General features: G+C 41.2%; 1 protein-coding gene across 1 annotated transcript in view; it reads left to right on the plus strand.

Annotated features, from left to right (window-relative positions):
- ITGA9 (integrin subunit alpha 9) overlaps nt 1-25734 on the plus strand; it is a 225809-nt gene that overhangs the window by 158064 nt on the left and 42011 nt on the right. Inside the window, exons 19-23 of the mRNA XM_050915800.1 lie at nt 13051-13137; nt 14577-14656; nt 17773-17862; nt 20562-20670; nt 23417-23524. Of these exons, the coding sequence (XP_050771757.1) occupies nt 13051-13137; nt 14577-14656; nt 17773-17862; nt 20562-20670; nt 23417-23524 (474 nt within the window). The remainder of the gene's footprint in view (nt 1-13050; nt 13138-14576; nt 14657-17772; nt 17863-20561; nt 20671-23416; nt 23525-25734) is intronic.

Genomic DNA, 25734 nt, shown 5'->3' on the forward strand with positions numbered 1-25734 from the left:
AACCCGTGATGCTGGTACTGAAAAATAAGAATATGGAATGATCTGTGTGATTAGAATTCACGTTAGAAGTGATGGTTGCCGTCCTTTCCAATATTGAGCTGTAAAACTCATGCAAAAGTAAGTGGCATGTATAAAAATCTGCTGAAAAGACCCTGCAAACGTAAGTGCAACCTGCACGTGCTTGGCTCCTCAACTATAGTATCTACTGATGGTAATAACCTGTGGGATACAAAATACCTGCTGTAAAGTGGCTGTGTTTTGGTCATTTGCAGTGTGTGTGTGTGTGTGTGTTACTGATTTTGGCTCTAGGAAATAGTTTCTTTTGCTTGGCTGCAAGTACACAGTTACCTTTTTATTTTGCCTTGTGCCTTGCTAATGAATGGAGCAATGTATGTGTGCATGGAAGAAAGCAGCTGAATTTGTTCAAAAAATGGTACACTATGAGTAGACCGAAAATATAAATACTTCTGACAACAATGAGTCAACGCAGAGATCCTATATGTCCCTAATCCTTCTCCAACTAGGCAGAGCAATCTTTTTTTTTTTATCAAAAATAAACTTTTGGTGGAACTGATGGAATAGTCAGAACTTCTGAAAGTTGAATGATTGGTGTTTCCAGTTGTGTCGGCTCTTTGATCCAAGAGGAGAAAAAGGTCTTAGCTTTATTATTACCCCCTTTGATTTTTTTTTTTTCTTTTAATGCAGCAGCCATATATCTATCCATATGTATTTATAGGGCAAGAAGTATAGCAATAGGAGCAACATATATTTTGGAAATACCTGCAAGGTCAGATATCTGTGAAGGTACCTGACGTAGTGTGATATCTTACCCCCTCTGATACAATCATGACATCCTTTCTCCCATTTCTCATCTGAACTACCTATGGAGGAGAAATTAAAAATGATTAGGTTATGGTCATGAGTGGAGCCAATGGGTTAATCCCAGTTTGAAACCAGTATACTTTTGTCTGTCTGCCTCAGCTGGAAAATAGTACGAGCAGTAGACCTCAAATGAAGTTTGATGTTAGCTTTTTTTTTCTTTCTTTCTTTTTTTTTCCTCCAGCGACTGTACATAGTTTTGAAATGCTGCATGCAAAGAAGAGCAAGAGCAAAGGGGCCTGTTTATTGTTTTAGCCAGAGAGTTCCAAGCAAGGAATTCTTTCTCTTTCTATTCCAAGCAATAATTACATTTTTCCACTATAGAAAGTACTTGTTATGTGAAAGGCACTTGTGTCTTAATAGAAGTTATAAGCCTGATTCTTTAGTGAGGATTACAAAGCACAGGTGAAAACTGGATCACTGGAATGGCTTTTGTTTGGTTTTATTAAACGTGAACTCATACAGGCTTAGAAAGGTAGTAATTTCTTGGTAATGATAGACATGAATTACATTAAGCTATTCAGTAGGTAAGTTGAGCTTGCGAAACTGTCTTGTATTCAAAGTTAATGCTTCACTACTTTGCATTTTTAGTAGTTTTTTAACTGTGGAGTGATCCTGCAGGCAGCCCTTTTGTCCTCCCTTTTCTTGGTTCTCTAAAGAGGGGAAGTGACACAGCGAACAAGAAAGGCCACTTTTGAGAGACAACTGATCGTAATACAATCTTAAATGAAGTTGTCTTGTTAGAAGTACCTTGTCATTGATTAGCATCCTTTAAAGGAAGGAAGGATGAAAGAGAATGTCAATTTGCAAGAGGGAGAAACCAGAAAGGCATCCAAGTGCAAGCGGGGCTCCCTGCCACGACCTGCTCAAGACGGGTTTTGCTTAAATACTGCAAGGGACAGAGGATTTCATCTGAATCCTTCCCGCAAAAAGAACGCTCTTCCTTTTTTGGTAGACAATGAATGAACTGACTTTGGGGCTGGTACTGATCTTCCTCCAACATTTCCCGGATAGTTCTTCCATGGAAGCAGGCAAATCCCATCCCAAAGCCCCCCCAGCCCAAGACAAGTGTTAAAAAGCAAGGAGGAGCGTTGCCAGAAAGTGGTTGGGGGAAGCTCTCAAGCCCTTGCGTGCTCCTCCAAAGCCTCAGATAGCAAAACACCCAGAAAATACGTGACGAGGCTTACTTGGGAAGTTTCCAGTGCCTGCAGGCAAGGTAGCTGCTGCCCTCCTTGCAGTCTTTCAGCTCAGGTAGTTCCTCCCCAATGGTATCTAGGAAGCATTAGAGGCTTATGGGGATGGGAGGGAAAAAGCAGCTTGAGCTTTCTGGCCCTGGGAAAATGTTTGGCTTGGGTTGTGCTTGGGAGCTAGAGAGACCTTCAGGAGCCTCAGGTTATCCTGACTGGACCGGCAGCCCCCTGCACTGAGAAAAGAGGTGCGAGTGCCAAGCCTGAGCTAACGCGCCTTCCCTGGGGCACGGAGGTAGCTGCAGGGGCCAGAGCCCCAGCGTGAGTTCCTGGACCGATGGTGTCAGCAATGATGTCACTTCTCAGATGCTAATTGCTGCTGCAGGGGGGAGGGGTGGCCTCAGAAATGCAAACTTGTCATTAAGAGCCAGATTCCAAAAAATACATATTTGCTCTGCTGAGAACTATTTTCCTCTGTGACTGCTTTTGTACCACTGTCTGTGGAAAGGATATAAAAGGAAGAATAAGGCTCTGATCTCTATTCCAAACTTTTATGAGACATAGTAAAGACATCACAGGGAAAGTCTGGTGTCTCCAGCCGTTACTCGCCTGGACAACTCCACTGGGGACACTGGTCATCCACCACTGTAAAACAGGCTACCATCCTGTACTTGGGGGACACTCTATCAGTTTATCCTAAATAACAAGCTCTATGCCACTTAGTCTTACGGCCCACTGTGCCCAAATTTAGAGGGCGTTCCTTATGTTATTAATAATGGTGAGGTCATGCCCGAGGGTGCTCCAGTGGATGAGCGTTGTTGTGAGGGCAGGTGGAAGTCTGACCTTTAAGCTGCTCCTGCTCTACTGACAGAGTACATGTGGCCATACATTAACACATATGGAAAAGGGTCATACAGTCAGGCCTGACCAAACAGCGTAGTTGAAACGTGGCCAACCTCGCAATGAACAAGGGACAGCTGACCCAACAGCTCTATGGGATGGTGGATCTTGGTGATGTTCCCTGGATTATTTCCTATATCTTGAAGAAATTAAGTTCAGCAGTTCTCAGCAATCGGGGAAAAGAAAGATTTAGCTTGCGTAGTACAGTGAAAGCTGATTTAAGTCTAGTTGGTCTGTTAAAAATGAGAATGTGGCAGCAAAGGAGGTGAAACTTCTCAGGGTGGCACCAAATGCCCCTTTCTCCTTATAGCTTCACTACCTGCCCTGCAGGTCCCTTAAAAGATGGGAGAAGCAAAAACACGATTGGTTTTGTTGACCGGTTCTGAAACTTGTTTTGGGGCTTAATTACTTACTTGAGCTGAGCGAACAATTTCTGCTGCTTCTTCAGCTTCTGAGATGGTGTGCTTTAAAAATCTGCTGTACTAGCTTTTCACCAGTTAAGATAAACGTTTATGAGCGAGAGAGAGAGAAAAAAAAAAAAAAGAATGTTGGGAATATCCAGTAAATAGAAAAGTTTTTGTCTTTCTCTCCCTTTTTACCCAAAGGTTTGCTGTGTTGGCTGGGATCGGTGAGCTCATGATCTATAAATAGGTTCCATCCAGGGAGGAGAGGGAAGAGGCGGGAGGCTCTAATTAATTATATAGAAATAGTTGTTTTCACAAAATAAGCAGCAACTCCAAGATGTTTGAAGCCAGGCTCGCTGGGCTTGGGGGTGGGGTGTGCCTACAGCATTTACTAGTGAGATCATGGAATAGGACAGGAAATCTCTCCCTAATGCCAAAGAAAACTTTTTTTTTTCCCCCTAGTTCTTTTTATGAAACAACTGTTGAGGTTTCCCAGCCCCCTTTCAAGCTTATTTTCTGATAATGAATCAAAGGATCAATTCATTATCAGAATACAGGTCCAGACACCCTGCTCCCCCAGATCTTTATATGCACATTTGGCTGCGTGGATGTCAGCATACTTGGGTATGCGGTTTTGCTTGCTCATGTAAGCTCTGGGATGATGAGGGTCTTCATCAGTGAAACAACAATTTGTGGAGCTGCAGAATTTATGATGTGCGACATTCACATTTGCTGATTTGGTTTGTTAGGGGAATATCTGTGTGTTGAAAAGTAAACGAAAACTTTCAGTCCCTGTGACACCTTCAAAACAGACCATTGCAACGCACATACAAAATCTTTTTATTCCATTGTATAATTTGGTTGGATATCCAATATTCTTCAATCATTGCATTCAAGAGGTTAGATAGATGCTAGTTTCATGACAATGTCTAGCTGAGCAAGTCCATATTGAGTCTATATCTCCTTCTCTGTAATATTTTTCCTAGCAGGTAATGATTAACAATAAGTTTCACACTATAGTTGCTATTGCTGCTGATTTATCATTGACTTGTCCTTCATGTTATTCACATTGTTATTTGCATTCTACCTGTGTTTGGAAATTATTTACAACAGAAGAAACCTGTGAAGCTCAGGCAACAGAACAGTTATGTTAAAAGAGTAAAGCCATCTTAATTTATTTCTATCATGAGCATCCTTTTCTTCCTTATGTGTGATTCTCACACACTTTGCTTTGGGAAGTGGAGAAGTGCACACAGAAGGGTTTCTGAACACAAGGTGTTTGCTTGAAGTTGCCAAGTAAACTACGTTTCAAAAAAATGGAATAAAACTCATGAGATTTTCACTCTGAGAGCAGAAACTCCCTGAAATGCACATGAGAATTTTTCCTGGTCCTTTGATTCCTTTTAAAGCCATGGTCACCTGTGCCGGACCGCTGCAGTCCATCTTCAAAGCTACTATCAGTAATAGGATTTTTTTCTTTTCCCAGGTTGTGTTGCACACTCGCAGCTCATGAGAGGCCCCGTGGTCTTCCCAGGTGGCCCAGTGCCACCACTGTGTGCCGTCGCTGCCGCCTGGGAAGCTGGCCTCAGGGAAGCAGTGCATCCCGCCACCGTGTGCAGCCTTCCCTGTGCCTTCCTCTGACCGACCCCCAGTTTGTACAGAGCTGGGCGTTGATGGCAGTGGGTGTTTGAACGCTTCGTGCATTTCTAACTCCTGAAACAGATGAGCAAAAAAAGGAAAACCAAACCCCAAAACTGCTGACTCAGTTTGTGAGATACTGAGACTTCCAAACGTGAGCGAGTTGCTGATGCCTTCAGTGGTGGCTGTGGGCTGAAGGAGTTGGGGAAGGTCTGTGCCTGGCAGGGTCCGGCCCAGAAACACAGAGGAAATATTAACTGTCTGTTCAGCTAACAGAAAGTACTGCTGACAAAGAGGCAAAGCAGACATCAGACTGCTAGTTATATGAAGAAAACAGAGGCCCAAAGGGTTTTCAAGGATGATAATCAGACCAACTTTTAAGAGGTATCTGAGGTAGATCAGACCCACCATTTCCGTCATTTCAGATGATTTTTACTTGAATTATTGTACAGCACCAGGAAGAGTTCCCAGTCAGTAATACCACTGACCCTCTTTCTGTTCTCGCAGTTTTAAAATACCCAGCAAAGCCCCAGTTTGGAGGAAAGTATGGTATCTGTGGAATTTTGTGTTAGAAAAACCGAGCTGTTGTATGTACAAGAAGGGGCCTCCAAGATTAAATTACTCTGAGCTGCACTTGATCTCAGTCATAGAGAAACTCAGCCTGAGCCAGTCTTTTTATTTGAAAAAAATCCCCAAGCTTTCATGAGCTCAGGCATCCCTAATTGCTCTGTACATGTGGGTAACTGTGACCCACATTCTTTGGTGACCTCAGTTGCTGTGGAAAGAAAGTACATCAGTATGCTCAGGGGGTGGCTATTAAATGAATAGACAAATCTTCATATCCTTGAAGCCTCGGTGAAGGCATTAAGAGGATTGTGAGGCAGGGAGAGATAAGGGAAGGAGCAAAATAAAAATTATGCTCTCAAAACACTAGGGAAACCCACAAGTTGTTGATAGTATGACTGAAGGGCTTACACCAAGATTATGAAGAGTAATTTGAAGAAGCCACCTCAAACATCATCAAAGAGGTGAGCCTTTATTTTAGATTCCTGACATGGGAGAAGTTTGTGCTACCCGGCTTTGCTAGCTGAGTGCATAGGAAGCAGATTACCAGCTGTGAACAGACATATGTTCAGTGATATCTCCCAAAAGTAAGAAGCTCTTAAAATGCAGGTCAGGTCTATATAATTGTCCTTTTGGGTGGAACAAAACATCCGGATGTTCATCTAAACTCTCATTTGGGAAAGCGTCTCTCTTCACCAAAAGTACAAATTGGAATTACTGAGGTATAAGTATGTGCTTTAAGTCAGGGTCCATGATGAGAATAAAAATCTGTACAAATTTAGCAAAACTGTATTTTTCCCAGTGCCTGATGTAAGCCTCTACCTTTGGTGCAGGTCGGAGAACCCACATTTCCAAATAACTAGTGGGGAGAGTTAGTTGTAAAGTCTATATACTGGAGAGTATATAGTAGGTAGATGCATAGTATCTAACTTTTAAGACAGCATAGTGTGAAGTGGACAGTGCAAGTAGCCCTCCTTTGTGATATTTCTTAGCCTATTTGTTTCAGGACTTCTCGGATGAGGATACTGTTCATGGTCCCCTGCGGTGTCAAGTGTAATGGTTCACAGACAGGCATTATAGAACAAGAAAACCAATAACAACAAGAAAAGCAATAACAAGAGTGTGTGCTCTGGCAACAAGTGCAGGGTTCCTCAGTATTCACTCTTGTCATTCTTCTTTTGTACCCTTTGGAAAACGTGCAGCAGCATAAAAAAACCTAACAAGTTAAATAAATTCTCAACATCTTCAAAACAGGAGTGTTCTGCCAACATATTATCAAGGCTTCCAGGACATTTTCTCCTCTGTTCCAGAGTATATGTGCTAGTAGCCAGGATTTGCAGGGGAGACTTTTTTCCATCTAAACAACAACAAAAAAGCTTTAATTTGAGTATAGCTAAGGAAGGAGAAATATAAACTGCTGGTAAAAGTATCTTCTAACAAGTTGGGGTTTTTCTTCTTCTAAAAAAAATATACAGATTATCTTAACAATTCTGCAATGAAGATATTTTCAGTGCCTTTCATTAGTGGTTTTAATCCATTCAAAAATAACAGCTAATCAGAAGAGTATTTAAAAGGGTGAAGTCAACTCTGGCACAGATAATCAACAGTATTCAGAGCAGTACTGGGCTTACCCTAAGTTCAGAAATTAATATAACTTTCTGATGACTATTTTGGTATGATTTTATTTAAAAACTCAGTTAGATCCATATCCAAGACATCCATTTGCAAGTTTAGTATTGCTTTGTTGCATCTCCCTGTTGACATTTCAGATATAGTATCTACTAGTAGCTTGTGTGCTTAGAAAAGCAGAGAGCTAGCAGGCCATAAATGAGCGTTAGGATAGTTGGATTCACACCTTCTCTGTGAGAGCACTGGTGAGTGCAAAATAACACAAGTGACCTATACTTTTATATTTGTTTGCTTTTGCTGATAGTCATAATTTGGTAGAAGAGTTGTCAGCTAGATAAAAACCTGGTACTGGAGATTGTTGAAGGGGAGTTAATGGGCTGGGGGAGATTACTTAAGGAGATGCTTGAGGCAAGGAGCTTGCAAGCAGTCATGGTTGGGGATGAGGGGTGGGAGCAAGTTGAGGAAGCGTGCTGATGACTCTGGGTTGGGGCCAACATCAGGTCAGAGGAGTTGTTCTACCTTTGGGGAAGAAATGAATGACCCTAAGGGTGGGGAAAAATAGAAACAGAATATGATTATATGAACTGCCAGGTCAAGCTCAGGAAGGTTGGAGGGTTTTAGTTTGATGTAAGTGAGGCAAAGGAGGGTCAGGGTGTATCGGCTGATCAGTAAGTCATCACATACAAGCTATGCGAGACTCCCTTGGGAAAAAAACCATATGTGATCTGATTTGAAAACAGTTAGTCAAGGTGAAGCTGCGGAAGTTTCAATATCCTTTTTTTGAGCTGTGCCATTTCACATATGGTGGTTGTTTTTGGTCATCCACATTCAGGAAGAGGGTGCTCAATTAGGAGCAACATGTTGCGTTGGTATGTCAACATGAAGACTCTTCCCAGAGGCAGAGTCTCTGACCTGTGACTATGTTATATCCAGAGCCAGGCAACCTTTCTTCCACCAGCAGTTCTCTCTTACTGTTTTCTTAAGGCATTCTCTTTTCTTTCTTCTTAAGTCTTAGATTTGGCAGTTAACCAAGTTGAAAAGGACCCTTCAAGGTCAAAGTAAACAATATTTAAGAAATCTTCTAAAAATATTTGTTTCAGGAGAAGGGGGGACAAATGGCAGCTGTCTTTGAGCAGGGTTAGGTTCTAATAAGGGGCCTTTTGCAGGATCGTACCTCAAGTAGTCTGGCTTTGTGCTCCAGCTGGTACTGGTCCCACCTTTGTACCATGAGAACATTGGGCCCATCAAATACTATTAAGGGAAGACAGGCTTTTAAAATGCCAAAATACCTGCAGTGAAAGACTTATTTGGTATGACCTGTTCTAGTGCTGACAAGCTATTTTCTTATTGATAACCTACCTTAAGTGGCCTGAAAAACGTGTGGTTCTCTTCCAGTCCAGTCACGAGCTCTGTGATAGGAAAAGAGCAAAATCTGGAGTACTTCAATGTTTTGTATCCCCAGATAATTAGCTAGGTGAAGCCAGCAAAAGGGTACTGCCTGTGAGTTATTCCAGGGTAAGATAATGATCCCATAATCCAGCATCCCATCTATGTGGTTAAAATGCTTTACTCGTGTTGAAATGCTTTCTAGACCAAGCTGAATGCATTGTTTTAAGCATTCAGTTTGATCTAACTTGTTTACCTGTCTTAAAAATATTACTCTGTGAGCACCTTACTTTCTTCTGGCAGGTATCTGAGTTATTTTGGGCAGTAAGGACTTGACTGCATGTAGTGTGTGGGTTAGGAACAAGAATATGAGGAGACATTGCTCCTCGGCACATCCCATGTTGTCAGCCTGTAATCAGACACACTTAGAGCTCCCATGTTCAGCAACTGCACACTTCTGCTGAGACAGGTACTGGCCGAAGATGCCCATGGAGGAGACAGCTGGTGTCCCCCAGTGCAGACTGCAAGGTGCACCAGGTAAATATCTGAAACAGCAGAACGTGAGCATTGCTGAAATTTCTCCTCTCTCAAGTCTTAAATTTAGCAAATAGCAGTATTCCCAGGTTGCTGCTTCTAGGCACTATATTAATATGATCATTACCAGCTTCCTGCACTACTTAGTTGAAACCACACATAATATTTACACTTCAAAACACTTATGTCCAGAAGTAAGGCCATTTTGTTACATCTCTGCTTATACCCCCGATCACATACCCCAGGGATTATGTTTGACAGCATTATGCTGCAGAATTTAGGTTGAGTTGTTGTTTCCTCATGTGCCCCTTATAACGGAGTTAGAGCTTGACTGTTTCATTGCTCATCTTATAATTATCAGGAACTTTTCTTTCTACGATAAAGGACTTTGAGAAACAGACTGTGAGCCAGCCTGAGTTTCATGTTTCTCATACCCAGATCTGCATTTGTTATGCAGTGATAGTACAGCTATTTGGCTAATTAGCTGGCTATTTATCTGATTGACTCCCCTAAGAATATGAAATGCTGTGAAATGTTTCAGAAAGAAAACAAAGTTGTCCGGATAAAGCTTCACACTGTCTCGTTGGAAGGGAAACTTCCAACCCCTTTGGCTATGTTTTCTAAGCAGACTAGAAACTACTATGGAAACTCATGCAATAAGCTGGGTTGTCATCGGGGTTATATTGTCATAGAGAAGCATTGCACACTAAAAGTGTTACCTAACATCAGCGAGAAGTGGCATCCAAAATTTCTGTAAGCCATGAGCTGCGCTGTTTCTGTTCCCTGTTTGTTAGATAAGACAGCACCAACCCTTCAGCCTGCTGGAATAGTGTGAAAATGGAATTTATTTAGTGCTTACAGGGTGCCCACATGTTACAGAGCTGAACACCACAGGTAACCCCATGAAGAAACAATTTTCTCTCTCTCCAAAACAGTGCACTGCAAATAAAGCCTGAAGCCAGACAGTGAGCAGTTAAGGAAGAACAAAATGTTTACTCATTAGCTGAGCTTCTCCATCCTAATCACAGAGCAAAGCAAGGAGTCCATGGGAAAAGTTTTCTGAGTAGCCTGTGTAATTTAGAAATGTGCGGAAGGCTGAACCAGTGTGGTGCAGGCAAACTTACTTCTACTATTTCCTAGCATTGAACAATTTGACTTTGCAGCATTAATGGAATCATAGAATATCTCAAGTTGGAAGGGACCCATAATGATAATCGAATCCAACTCCCTGCTCCTCGCAGGACTACCTAAAACTAAATCATATGACTGAGAGCATTGTCGAGATGCTCCTTGAACTCTCACGGGTTTGGTGCCATTACCACTTCCCTGGGGAGCCTGTTCCAGTGACCAACCACCCTCTCAGTGAAAAGCCTTTTCCTAATGTCCAGTCTGAACTTCAGTAACATTGTATTAATATTAATCATCAAACTGGATGGTATGCCAATGAAGCCAGAAGGTTGTTCAAGTCAATCTTACTGCATCCGTTAAGCTGTTGCAAGGAACAACAGCAAAACAAGCCAATGCAACATTGTATGTCATTTCCTTAACAGGCCATTGTAAAACCACTGGATCTGCCTGCCTGCTGTCAGGGCTGCAAAGGCAGGCAGCCACCAATGTGCAAAATGAAGAAGTACTGCACTTCTATTATCAAGATGAGAGTTCTTTCTGTTACCCTGTTTTTTGACATCTCTGAAGGGATATGGCCTTGAGGAGAGGAGGCAGCCTCTTGGGTCTGTCTGGTCACTGTCACCACCAGACAGCTATGTAAATAGAAACCCCTCTTGAATGAACAGAGGCTGGGAGTTGATGAAAGAGAGTTCATAGGTTGCCACAGTTAGACAGCAAGGGACATCTGAACAACACAGAACTAAGAATGTTCCCAGAGGAAACAGCTGTGAAATTTTTCGTTTGGTTATGCAGCTGCTCAGAGTTTGTGTTCACTTGATCACTTGCATAAAACTGGAGAACCTCCCAGACTGCTGAGAGGAAAAGGCAAGTGAAGGGGATGCTTCACCCATGAAGCACTTGCTCTGCTGTTTTGTTTTAAGTGGAGGAGAAAATCTAACACAGCATATGAGGATAGCAAGTTTGTACAACTGAAGCTAGACATTTGATTTGCTGGGCAGTGCCATCTTTTGTATTTCTGGAAATAGAAGCCTAATGAAGATTGCAAGGAAACAAATCCATAAAGAAGCTGAATGTGGAGCTGCTTTACCACCAATACCACTACTTTGGTATTTGAATAGTACTGGAGTAATATCACGCCATCAGGCATCTCCAAGCATGCATTGATTTTCTCCTTACATTACTTTCTTTTCATATGAAACCAGTAAAATACTGTCTGAGTCAGATAAGAAAGGTAGCATTAGGTCTATAATTTTCTATAAATGTGTGCCCTGATTTGAACCATGATTTTGAAGATAACGGAGACCTTGTCTTTCAGATATCACAGGAAGCAGTTAAAAGATCAAGAATCTGAATGCTGTCAGACTCATAATTAGGATAATAGTAATGGCTGTAGAGCACTAATGTTGTGCTTGGGTCAGAAAGGTAAAGGCACAGGGCCATTTCCTGGAGATGCTTACAGCCTGAGTTCATGGTTCAGGAAGCTACTTCCACATGTGCTTGTTCCAGCTGAGAATGGTACTCATGTAAATTTTAAGTGCATATTTAAAGCAGAATTCATATTTGAAGTGATTTGGGAAATGTGCATAAGGAGACAGAGCCTGGGCTTTGCAAACTGCTGTAGGTACCGAAAATAGGTCAAATAAATCATACATCCTGTAGCTAAAAGATTCTTAGCTACGTGTCTAGAATAGAGTTAATTTCTGGATTCAGATGTCTAAATTTAGGCATTCATATTGTAGCTGCGTAACATTAATACCAGTGATGATCTAGTCAATACTAGGGCCTAGAGAGGTATTCAGCCCAGTCTAAACTAAACATCTACATTTGGTCTGCTGAACCGTTTTCTACATCCATTGACTACGATGGGAGCAGTGACACCTAGATCACATAGCAATCATTTGCTATGTAGGCACCTAAAAGTGCATATCAGATTCCGGAGCTGAATCCCACTCCTAAAGTTTAGTGAGATGAACTTGTCCCCAGTGACAGAGCATAAAACTGTTCCCTGATAATCTGGAGATGAGAATGTGCTAACCTGGAGCCAGACACTTATTTTATGGAGCAATGAAACACTCTCCATTCAACAGAAGTATTTCTGTTGTTGTCGTGGAGTCACTAGTCAAGCAGGATAGGGCTGCTCTAACCTTTTTCATTTGTATTATTGACAATGTTCATAGTCTGTCAGTGTTTAGCATGAGGAGAGGTTCATCTGTCTACTTTATCTAGGCTACCATTGTATCACTAAAGAAAGTTGGTATCCATACCAATGTGGCTCATCCTGTGGACCAGAGAAAGAGATCAGGGCAGTGAATGACACCAGGACCAGATTAACGTTTTCTCCAGCATCTGTGGGTGGCATGGTTTGGTCACTGTCGCCCAACACAGTTCTCTCTTTATGATACTGGTACCTGGAAAAACTACCTTGGGGAACCTGTATTCTGGACCATTTGAAAGCTGTCTTTTAATAAACAGAGGGAGCAACTGATGGTCTGAGTTATCCAAGAACTTGGGCTGATCCCCTGACTCTAGTGTGTTTAGTCGTGCAGTATTTCCTCATGGTCTGTCTCTCGGAGCAATGTTCTGATGGTTGTCTTCTTCCCAGTGCTGGTCTGACTGAGGTGGAGTAAGGAAGTGCAACACTACACTTCTCCTTATTCAATGAGTATTAGTTTTCTGTGAATAACACTGCTATGGTGGGAAATGTTTAGTTTTCTACGATACTTCATCACAATGGTATTTCTTAGTAATCCTGTTTTTCTCCCCAAATCTATCATCTCATGGGCTTTTTTATTTTCTTACAGGAGGAGCTGGGCATTGCCTGTGAGTTGCTGGAGTCAGACTTCCTCAAGTGCAGCGTGGGATTTCCTTTCATGAGATCGAAATCTAGGGTAATGTTGTGATATTTGCATTTGCAGAGTGATGGTCCGTTCATCTCTTTGTCTCCAAGGAGTGGCTGGAAAGGCAACTGCTCTGTTAAATGTCTGTGACTGATACTTTCTGTAGCTTTCTAACCCAGATATCCAAGCCTTTCACAATTATGGGGGGTAGCTGTCCTCTTTCCCACCAGGTAGAGCCAGTGACTGTACCCTGTGCACTGCAATATAATGCTCTTGAAAAATGATGCAAGAGTTGCAGCTACGAAAGACTTACATATTTCCTCTGCAGAAAATTAGAAAAGGACTCTCTGTCTTATTTATGCTGCCTTATTCTGTTTTTATTTTTGTCTTCTCTCACATCAAAGCGCAACTGAATTTGTACGAATTACAATGAAAACGTCTTAATGACTTTTTCATATTATGGTCTCCTGGTAGCTTTTAAAGAGGATTTTGTTCAGTAATAGAAGATGAACTCTCTCATAATGTTTAGAAATCCAGCTGGGTTCTTTCTGTCACTAAACCGAGCTCTACAAATGACCAACCCAGAAAGGTGAGAAGATGAGGAATAACTTCAGGATGACCTGAACAAAATGAGTTTGAAATTTTTCAGAAAATTTCAATTTCAAAAACTAATCCTTTCCATTTGAATTGACATATCCTTTTACCCGACATGAAATTTTTTGTTTTATGTGTTTTATTGACTGTAACATGCTCTTTTGAAATGTTTAAAAAGATTTTAAATGGAATGGAAAAAATAAATGCTGTAGCAAAATATTATCTGGAATGTAAGAATTTCAGTGTTTTGCTTCAGAATGACATAGTTGGGTTATCTTCAGGTTTTTTTCATCAAGCCATTGAAATTAGCATGAATTTGGAAACTGTCACTTGGCCAAAAACTGTCTTGGAGTTAGGTAGAAAAGTTGTTGCATGGAGAAGTTAATGTAGTGCTACAGTGGTCATCACAGTAGATTCTCTTTTCAAAATCAGCTCCTGATTTTATCCATTATGATGGGTGGCCTGAATGCTGCTTTAGCTTGTGCCGGTTGCTCCAAGTCTCTGTGCAGGCCTATGGCATGATCTTTATTCCCCCAAAAGATCTCTTCACCAGCAAGTAACATATAGATTGGTGCTGAGGTAGATTCAGGTAGTGATCACCTTATACTTGAAGACTCTTCCCTTGGCAGATGATCTCCTCAAGAAATATCTTTGAATGGCAATTCTAGTAAAGGCTTCATTTTCACAATGAAGGAAAAATTGGACACTCTGGTATTTGAAGAGAGACACAATTGCTAAGATTTAAAAGCTACTTTACAGTAGAGGAAGCTCTCTTACATGTATCAAAATACGGTACTTTTGTACAGCTAGGCCAGTAAAATATATGTGAAGTGTCAGAATAAATACATTTTGAAACAATATACAGTCTCTCTAAATACTGCTTTTTCTTTACACAGTATGAGTTCAGTGTGATCTTTGACACAAGCCACTTGTCTGGGCAGGAAGAAACGCTTACTTTCCTTGTCACTGCCCAAAGGTAAGGGAACCTTTGTGCGTCTTGATGATTTGGATATTCTTTGTCGTGTGAAGTGTGCATTGCATATGCTTGACAGTTGTGTGATATTAGTTGTAGACACGTGTATGTGTAGTAAGCGAAGTTAAATTACTGGGGCTAAATGCATGTATTTTGGTAATATAGAGGAACCATCTGACGCAGCTTCCTGAAAAATGAGGTAGGATCATACCTTGGCTTTCTTTGCCAGGCAGTTGCAATTCTGAGGGACCATTTTGTGTTCTCTCAGTCGGAAGGCCCTTGTGTTTCTGTGCCATCCCTTTGGGCCCCGTATCAAGCTCAGCTCAGCTGCAGTTGACAATCAGCACCAGGCAGACCCATTTGTTCCAGCATTTGAATGAAATAAGCGTGCTTGGATGCAAACCAAAAAAGATAAATGCTTTCATCAGATGGTCAGGGATCTCACTGACAGTTTCCAAAGTTGCATGTCTATTTTTTCCCCCTCTGGATCTTCAGTGAACTATGACAGACTGTGTGAAACAGCTGAATAGGGTATGTCCCCAAGGGCACTTGGAGCAGGCATTGAAGTAGGTTGATGCCAAGTATGCGTGCATAGGGATTTTATCTCGGGCAGAATAAAAGGTGTGACACGTGCTCTGTGCCTCCTAAGATGATGTGCCACAAAGAAGCAGACTTCGTGGGTGATTCAGTCACAGGCAGTGTCGGAGTGTGTATGGGAACTGACGGTAGCACAGCTGCATTAACCTGGGCCATGAACTGCTGCCCTGACGTGCTGAGTGTGTGACTGGTTCCTGCTTCCACTTACTGTGTGAGTGGGCCAACTTCATACCCTCCCGTGTCAAAAACAGGATCTCCAGCCTAAATTCTCCTCCCCAATTTGATGACACCTCACTGACCGGCTGGAGATGAGAGATGAGATGTAGCAGTTGCTGAGTGACTGCTCTCATAAGGCATAGTCCTCCCCTGCAGTAACAGCTGTAGAACAAGATCCTGCAGCACGTGGGGCTGGTATGAAACACTGAAAGTGAGGCCTCGCGTCAGAGAGGCAAGATCATGTCTTGCATGTTAGAGAAGTTTTATTCTCTGTGAGGAGAAGTTCATTGTGTGTTCACACGACCCTGTGATGCTTCTAGGTCAGGGAGATGCATCAGTATCTGCTTGGTGAATGCCAGCTGGTGCAAAGATGGGTCAACACTGCTTTAAATTTGCCCAGCCAGTGTTTTCCAGATTGTACTGCTCATCTCCCTGCCTTGGATAGCACAAGGCTTTCCTCTGTAACCTCACTCCTCAGATTTCTGTGCCCTACCAGTGAGAAGGGTTAGTCAGTGCCTTTAGATGGAGCAAAGAAATAAATAGTAGTTTGTACACATAGTACAAATGCTCAGAGGGGTTAAGAGAAAGTTTATCATTTCAGAAGGATGGGCGGGAGGTCAGTTGTGTTTTGAAGGATTCAGCTGAACCTGCAAAGACAACAGTGCAGGTCCCAGTGCTGATTACCCTCATTTTCTCTGTGACTTTGGGCAAATTGCTCAATTCCCTCGCTGTCAAGTAAGTGTAATAAAATCTTTCTACTACAAGAGTTGCAGGGAGCCCTGGGGTAAAGTCAGTGATAAGAAAATGGAGAGGAAGTGTCTGTGCTGTGGCCAGACTGCAATGAGTGGGGACATTGTTTCAACACAAAACTGGAGCTAGTCTGGCAGAAATGGCTGGACGCAGAGAAGCTATGCCACGCTGTCAGGGGAAAGTAAGTATTGCCCTTCAAGTGGCCACTTAAGCCTGTCCCTTGAAGCTGCAAATTTGGCAGTAGCATCTGTAACAAGAAACTGGTTCAGTAGTGGGAGAGATCAATTGGAGAAAGAACTAAACATTACATTACATTTAGTCTTTTCGTTTAAAAAAAACCCAAACCCTCTTCTGTACTTCCTGGCACGAACTATTTTTCTAGAGCTAGATTCACTGAGCTATATTCTCCTTTTCTGACAGTACCTTTGCTCCATTTGAAACAGATAAGCACATACCCATGAACCCTGTATGGAGTTCTACTTGCTTATTCTGCTTGCCACCATGGTATCTCAGTATTTGTGTTGGATAAGAAATGTCTCCATTTTGGACTCTTCTTTGAGCCTATTCAGAGGAAAAGCTTTTATTAAGCCTTTTTTTCCTGAGACTGAAAGTTTGTGGGTTTTTCCATCTGGGCCATAGTTTTATTAGCAGACGTGGCCAATGTGCCAGTTGCAGAAAGCTGAGCTGTATCTATGCATGCATGTAGCCAGCAGGCTCTGTTTTTGTAATCTGAGCAACTCATGATCTGCATGGTATCACTTGGGATGTTACTGCCTGCTGTTGCCTCAGTGATACTGTCCTCAAATAAATGGGATCATATCTTTTGTTTTGCCAGTTTGATTTGTGAGTAAATCCAATTAATTGCAAGGCAAAAGTGATTCCAGAGTCTCTGCTGAAGAAATTGGAAATGTATGTAATATATCTTTCAAGATTGTTCTTCTGAGCTGTCACCAGCCAAGCAGACTCACCATCAGAATTAGAATAATTACAAGTTTGTGAGTTGGACATGTGTTTCAGGAACCTTTCCCAGACTTCATACATAAGTGTTCACACTGAACACACAAACTGACTCAAATGAGAGATGATTGCTCACTTTTCTCTTTGCTCCTTCTGCTTTTGACCAGTTGAGGCAACTGCCTTTGAAAATGTAAAGTAGAAGTGCCTTCATTTTGGCAATTTTTGGCAAAGTACAGGAAGAGGGGGTGGAACTCCTGAGAGGTTACGGCCAGTTCAGTACGAGGGTCTCATCCAAAAAGCTGCTTGTAGTGGCACCAAATTGGTGCACACCTTGCTCCAAGATAGGTTTTTTGGTGTGAGCCTGATCATGTCACAGCCACAGAGGAGCAGCTGTGAAACACATGCTTTATGTGTGTGCCCTCTCCAAGGTAGGTGAACAAATGTAACTCTTAATCTTTAAGAGGCTTCTTAAGGAGAGCTGACATCACTCAAATAGAGAGGCTCAGAGTACAAGGCAGAGAGATGGTAGCTGTGAAACTGTGTGATATATTGCAAAGGCTGTCGATTTACAGCATGTTTATTTTTCCTTTCTGGCACAGTGGAAACCTAGAACGCACTGAATCTCTGCATGATAATACTCTAACCCTGTCGGTGCCCCTGATGCATGAAGTGGACTCATCTATCAATGGGTAAGTACCAGTCACCAAATTAAAACAACAAAAATAATAATAATCCTAACAATAACATCTGAGTCTCTTCCAGTGAAAAACTGAATTCTTCTCTTTGTTTATATGTAGCCAAACTGTTGCTTTTTCCCTGTTTCCCAGACTCTGGAAATACAGACAACCTCATTCATTATCTGGGAATTTTATTTGTCATGCCTTTCATTCCAACACTGTACCTCTTTCTCACTCCTTTCTAGCTAATGGTAATTAGTTACCATCACATTTATAGTAGGTATTTTAGTGATCATATTTGAATTTATGTGATTCTGTAGATATGATGGACCTTAAAATAAAATAAAAAGAAAACAAGTAAATCACATCTTGTTCCTTAGGGCATGTCTTTAAGGATATGGTTGAGAATCACCAGGCCAAAGGTTAGGGTCAAATGTTCTGGGATTTTAAGGAACCTGGTGGAGTCTAGCTGCTTGCGTTTCTGTTTAATTTCACAATCAGAATTCGCTTCTGCTTCTGTTCATTTTCCCACCCCCTCTGCTCCCTAGTCTGTGAGGCGTCTGAATACCAACTGAGGAACATCACTCACCCTTTGACTGAAATACTTGTATAACACATAGCCGTTGTCCTCTCCCCGGGGCTGCACATGTGCGAGCTCCTGCCTTTGTACTCAGGGGTCTTCCCTTCCGCTTCTGCATTGCAGTCTTTAGAATGAAAGATTTGTGGTCAGTCCCAACAGACAGACCGTCCTCTAGCATAGCCAGTGCCCGAGTTGGAACTGGGGGACCTGGTCACTGGAGGTGAATTAGCATCCATGTAGACTGAGAAAGTTGATATTCACTCCTAAACTGGGGAAGCAAAAACTGATCAGCAGTGTCCCCAAGAGGTCAGTGTCTGTTTTTGCCACTGTTGGCAACCCCCAGGGAATACATATTGTCTAAATGACCAGTGCAGGTTGGCATCAGTAGAAGTCAAAGATTCCCTTGGCCAGCATGCTACATGCTGTACTGACATGTGATTTGGCTGAAAAGCTGGGTAAACTCAGGTTCATAGCCTAGTCTGGGTTTTACCACATAAAGCTGATTTCCCCTCTTGTTGCATAGAAATCAAATCCCTTAATTACTGCCACAATAGTCAGAATGGGTAGAAGATATGCTTGAGCTTGCTCAGAGAAGTGAAGAGCGCTGTCAGACCTCACAAGATGACTAGCAAAGACAAAAGTCTCCTCTATATTGAGAGTACAGTCTCAGCAGCATGTTCTGGAAGTTTTTGAATGCTTTCATTGTTACAGATTGTGCAGAAATTTAACTCTATATCCCTTGCTTCTTGATGCTTTGATACAGATGGATTTTTGTACAGCTTTACAGATACAAATGCTTTCATCTGTGTCTTTAGATCTCTGTTTGTCACCTACAGAATGCCAAAAAAACTGATAAAAATTGAGCTCTTTTCTTTCTCTTCAGAATGTACTTTTTTAAAGCACAAGGTGTTTGAATTTATAAGCCCCACCCAATTGACTATATGGATTATTTTTTTCTTTCTCATAGACAAGGCTTAGTTAATTCAAGTTCACAGAAATGTCCAACTACCAGGGAAAAGTTGGGTCTGTTGGAGGACACAACATTCCCAGGCATGGTAGTATTAGTAATACTCTTTTTTGGACAGTGTATTTTTAAAGCTTGTTTTTATTATCTATCCTGCATTTGAGTCTATGAGACCAAACTTCATCCCTGGTCATAAATAGCCCGGAAGGGCTTGTACCATGTTTGGGAGGAGCCTTCTGGCACAAGGCCATAAATGGGAGGAATAAATCTGTCTCTCGCTGTTTCCCCTAGCAATCCCTGGCATAGGAGGCGGGCAGGAAAAAAGGAAATGTACCTAAACAGGCTTAAAATCCTGTCTCAAAAAACTCTGACCCAAAAGGACAGCCTGGGAAGGAAGCAGAGTTTTAGGCAGTCCTTCACCAAGGCTTGTCTGAGATTACACTACGACCCTTTCCAGCCAGTGGAGCAGCCTGAGATTAGAAGGAGGCACAAAGGATGCTTAAAGCACTCCTAGTCCTCTTCTGCAGGATTTCCAGGTACTGTGTTGTGCTTCCAAGTCTTTTCTGATAAAACCCTACTGCATTTTACTTTGTGATAAGATGATAAGAGCAGTTGAGGAGGCTTGGCCTGTGCCACTGTAGTTGAAAGGAAGTTATATCCCCCTCTACTCTTCCCTTTAACCATCTGCTAATCATAAAGGTAGTGAAGCTCAGATAATTAATGAAGTGTTTATTCCTGCAATACTATGTAAATGGTAGATAAAATTGAAATGTTACTTTAGTGAATATGTAACTGAAAGTAGCCGTTTCTTCACATTAACTTGGTAGTGCAATGATTTCCTGTGTTACACAAGCTACAGGACTTGCACAAATCATCCATGGCAGGGGGCCCTGGAGAAGAGGTTTTGTGATAGGAAAGGAGAAAAAGAGATAAGTAATCAAGAGGAGTCTGCTTCAATGATGGGATGTTAACCCAGGTCAGTTGAGATGCTGTTTGTATAGTCTGGTGTTGTCAAGAGGAAATCAAATTGCAAATAATAGATTAATGTAAAACAGTCCCATAGAATTTCACATGGCCAGAGAGCAAGGGGTGCAATTCAGCTTGCCACAAATATATTTAATTTTGGTGACAAACACAGCTTACTGAATCTGTGTCTTGATCTTTCAGGGAAGTCTTCCCTACTTCATTTTTCTACGGTGATTCTGTGGAAGCATCCAACTTTGTTCAGTTGGAAAACCATGAATGCCTTTTCCAGTCTCTCAACTTCACACTGCAGGTAAAACTGATCCTTATTTTGACTGCTTTCCTGCTTGACAGCACATTCTGGTTTTGTATCTCTTTTATTCTGAGTGTGGTATGGGCTTTGGTGCATGTTTCTGAATCACAGTATGCTGTGGAATGCATTCTTGATTGGATGCCATATTTACAGCATGCAGGGATGGTATGTTTCTTATCTGAATATAGTATAACAAGAATTGCAAATAGGGCATCTCACTTCCATTGGAATGAAGCTGCTGCCATTTGTTTCTCTTTTACCTTTCATCACGTGCTGAGTAAAGAGCTCTAGTTACTCAAGTGCCACATCTTGGATGCAGTCACAGGTTCAAAAGGGAGGAGTAATTCTTTTTAGTGGCGTGGTCATTGAGCAGAGGAGTGGGCAGCCTTTATCCATGAGAACAAACACATACCTGTGCAAGGAATACAGACTTGCTAAATGCCCCCGGTATGAAAATGTTTATAGCACTGCTGATAAGAGTACAGTACAGGGAAGAGACTGTGACACTAAAAAGACAGGTGTGAGAAGGTTTCATTAAATGTCTTATAGTATCTCAGTGTTATTCAAGTATTATCTATAGATTACACTTCACATGGCAGTTAGATGGGTTCCTGATGTGGCAAAATATATGGATGATTTATTATAACAAACTCTTGTGAGGCAGCCAAAACGAACTTGTCTCACTGCTGTGACTGTATCTATTACAAGCACTTCAAATCCTTTTTGACCGCTAGATGGAACTAGGGAATGATAAATCATGCAGAGGTGGGGGAATCGTTTATGGTGAAAAATAGTCTTTCGCCTTTTTTCCCCTTTCTGTTCTCCTAGGCATGAATGCCACTCAGCTCATAATGAATAACACATGTCTGCCTCCGTGGACAGACTGTGGTCCAGAGCAATTAAGCCCCCACTGTCATGTAGTGCCCTTAGCTATTTACTGAAAAGGAGTGGAAGCAGGATTTCAGGACATTAAAGCTTTTGTGAACCAGGCTATTAATTCTTGTGATTCTGATTTCATTCTTGAGGGTTTATAGGTCCTCCCCGCCATAGCCAGTTATTGGTTAAAAACAGATAAAGAGCAAATGTACTGATGCTTTAATTAGATGAATATTTTCAATAAAACAAAGTGATAACAGGTAAGGGAGAGAGAATCTATATATTGGCAGAGCCACCATTTGTCCTGTCCCATCCTCTTGTCTCTCATGCACACACTTACAAGTCACAATATTAATAATTATTTTTTCCATATAGAAGTAGAAAATTATACTGTAACAAGTTACAGATCCTGCTCTCCAGTAACGTGGTAAACCTCATAACTGTGTGTGTCAGAGAGAAAGGGTAGAGTTTCATAATGGGCAAAGCATGGTTTGTATCACTGTTTGCTTAATTGTTTTTAATGATTTGCCTGCCATTTATTAAACTTCTCCAGATGGAGAAAAGTAATAGTTTCTTAACCAAGAAAAAGAGATGATTTACAAAAATATGGGGCTTTATAGCAGTTTTTAAATGTGAAAATCTATACCATGTCCAATGTTAATAAGGAAACAGATCTATGCATCACTTTTTTTGGGTAACAAGATGTGGAATGAAGATGTCTTTTCTGCATTAACTCTTATATCTGATCTCAGTGAGATAATCAAGTTTTTTTAAATGTCTAACACGAAACATTATGTTAGTATTTCATGCAGCATTCATCATGCTCCATCGTAGTGGGATTTCTCCCCCTGCCTGGAGCCTCAGGGTTTTTGTAAGGATTTGGCATTGTGAACCGATTCTCTTTATCACTCAGGCATTTCTTAAAATATAAACAGTATTTGAAGAAGGAAAACCTGTTGGTTTTAATATTTGTACTTTACACAATTAACAACTGATTGCTACATCTTTTGACAGTACTGTCTGAGTGTGGATAAATATTCTGATGGGCTTAATGTTTTTACTGTATGCACTTATATATGTGTTGTTAGAAACAACCAGGAAATATTTTTCCTAATAAAAAAATGTAGATAGACATGAAAACTTATTTTCATTGAAATTTTTCCATTGATTGTTTCTTTTCAGCAAAAACCCACAAATTTTGGAATTTTCACTGGATACGTTTCAGTGGTAGACTGGAAATTCTTTGAGTTTTTGTTGAAAATTTGTGGGGTGTTTGATAGAAAGCCAATGTTTTCCACTAAGAGTTTCATTTAAATGGAAACCCCATAACTTGAATGGAAGTTATTCACATGCATTTCCTGGCAACTCACTCGGCAAACCCGCAGTCTGGTAGTCAGAATCATCATTACTTTGGCTTCTGCTCCATAAGGAAAACACATGCAGAATATAATGCAGTGGTTACCAGATGGAAATGAGAATGTTAAATGAGACAGCAATATTTCTTACAGTCTTCCGGATGGTATTACCAAAACACTCAAAGAGTACTAGCAATGTCTGTGTATGTAAGGTAGAAGTCTCATGCTATTTGTATTGATGACTGGTAATTATCCTGCAAAACTGCTTCGCACTTGATATATGAGCTGTGCCTAAAGACTGTTAGATAAGCTAAACCTTTGACTTCATCCTGATACTTACAGAAGAAGTCTTAGTCTGAAGACATAGAAAAAGTTGCATAGTATTTGAATTTGTTCAGATTTACCTATACTCCCAGCTCTGGTTCTACAGTAGTTTCTCATTTATGAGCAGTCATATATGTAACTTTATTTTTATTTTATTTTTTTATACATTTTTATGCATCTTTATCTTACAGGTTTACAATGCTGGACCAAGCACTCTCCCTGGAGCTTTTCTTGACATTTCATTTCCAAACCGCCTCTCTGCCACTGGAGCCGAAATATTTCACGTTCAGCAGATGATGGTATGTTATGAGGTGTTCTGAGCCCAGAGAGGCACTGAGAGCTGTTGATGACTGAAACAAAAAAAAGTCCAGCAGAACTAGATGAATCAGTTGCTTTTTTAGACAATAAAAGGTTCTTTGTATCTGTGGCCAGATTATCATAAGTAGCTGAGCCCCTCCAGCTGTTGACTGCTGTCCCTCACCTAGGGCAAGCAGCCGGTTGTGTGTTCCTGGTTTCCTACAATGCAGTGTAAAACTAGGTCAGGCTAATCCTGAAGGAAATGTGGAGAACACTTCCCTGAGTCACGCCTCCAAAGAGGATTGAGTCTTAATCAGTCCTTCCTGATTAAATGGTGTCTGTAATATCAGCAGGATGTGTTACCAAGATGACTCACATTCCCTGTTTTTTTCTGAGGTTATCTGCAAAAACACTAGCTAGGTCTAAATACATTATCAATATCTATTTTTCTATTGTCCATGTTATAATTTGCTCTTTTTGAGTATTCTTTTAACAAATGTAAATAACACAGAAATTTATTCTTTCAACACAGTGTTTTTCAAAAGATGATTTTGTGTCAACTACAAAGAAAATCAAAATAAATTGTGGTAAAGGAGACACATTCTTAGATTTCATTTCTAATATTTATCTGTTGCTTTCAAAGCTTTTGTTAAACCACTAAACTACCATCGTTTATACTGTGGTGGCCAAGAGAGGGAAACCTCACTACTGAGGTAAATTTATTGCTGAAATTCAGAGTAAACTGTCTTTGTGAGCTAGACCCAGCTCTTTGGGCTACTTGAAAATAAGAATTATGCTTTCTTTGTTATTAGCTACTTTTCTAGCCTTTTGTCTGAAAAGTATTACCATCCCTCATATGCAGGTAACTGTGTCACTGAATCTGTGTAAATATAGATCCAATAATACCTTTCTAAGCAGGTTTCCAAGATTTGTGCTGTTGAAAGGTATGAGATAAATATATATATGGCTTACAGATGGGCACTAAAGACAGAATCACTGAGAAACAGATTTGGGATATTGTATGAGGCACCAGTGTTGTATAGACTGAGTCAGTTCTCCAACTAGACTGAATTAATTCTCCAGTCTATGTCTCATGTTCCATGGCATTGCATTTTAATGTTTCATTTAGTCCAGCCTTATATGTGGAAGATCACCTTCCCTTCGACAGATTGCCTGTCAAAGGATCGTGACCTGTTTCCTTGTCCCTTCCCTGGTCTCTGTGTGCTGTGGGAGAAGGTGTGTGTGTTCGCAGCAGGGAGGTGGGAGTCTCCTTAACAGATTTTGTCTGCCCGAATGTTGGTGTCTCCTCTAAAGTCAGTCATCCTATATATTCCTATATAGCCAACAGAGAGGAATAGAAAACTCAGCCCATCTAACTTAGGGTGTGATGAACTCCTTCTAGGCATTGCTTGTTTCTCTGCGTTGACTCTTCGAGAGGTCTGGGCAAATTGTCTTAGACAAGACACCTGTTTTGCATGCTTGAATTAGCTGAGGTGTACACTACCCGCCAAGTGGGCAAGGGCTAATTTCCAGGCATTGTTTGTCATCATTTCTACACAAGACCCTATGTTACACTGACAAGGACGGGATGGACTGTATGGTTTTGAATAGCTGTTAGAAAAACAAGGCAAAAACCTTAAATCTTGCAGTTAACTTGTTTTTCATTGCTGTTGTACCTCTGATGGCTTACTTAAAGGAGGTCCAGCTGGGTGGTGTGGTCTTGGGCACTACGCTAATAAATACTTGCAGGGTTTGTATCCCTTTTCCCCAACAACAGGTTGCATTTCCCCCCACGTTGTTTGACGTCTTTCTTCAACTTTGCAGTTTGTCTTTGTAGAAATTTCAAACTGTTGTTGTGAGACCTATTTGCTTTGCAGGCTGAAGAGTGGTAGTAGGCAAGTATGGTTTTATGAGAGATGTCTGCATAATACACTGGCATATCCTGGGTCATTTCAACCACTGATTTTAGGTATAAGGTCAGTAGGAGTCTAATACATGACTTTCTGAGCACCTCTGACATGTTAATAAATGTTATCCAAGAAAATCCTGTCTGGGATAGTGGTTATCCCTGCTTTACAGATAAATAACTGAAACACCAAATGGTTTGCCTGAGGTCACACAGGAAATTTGTGTCAGAGCCAGGCACTGAACCCATGTCTCCCAAGTCTTACTGTTATAACAGGAAAAGCATCCTACTCTCTTTCCTCCTGCC

The sequence above is a fragment of the Gymnogyps californianus genome, chromosome 2 (genome assembly GCF_018139145.2).
Source record: "Gymnogyps californianus isolate 813 chromosome 2, ASM1813914v2, whole genome shotgun sequence".
Lineage (NCBI taxonomy): Eukaryota > Metazoa > Chordata > Aves > Accipitriformes > Cathartidae > Gymnogyps > Gymnogyps californianus.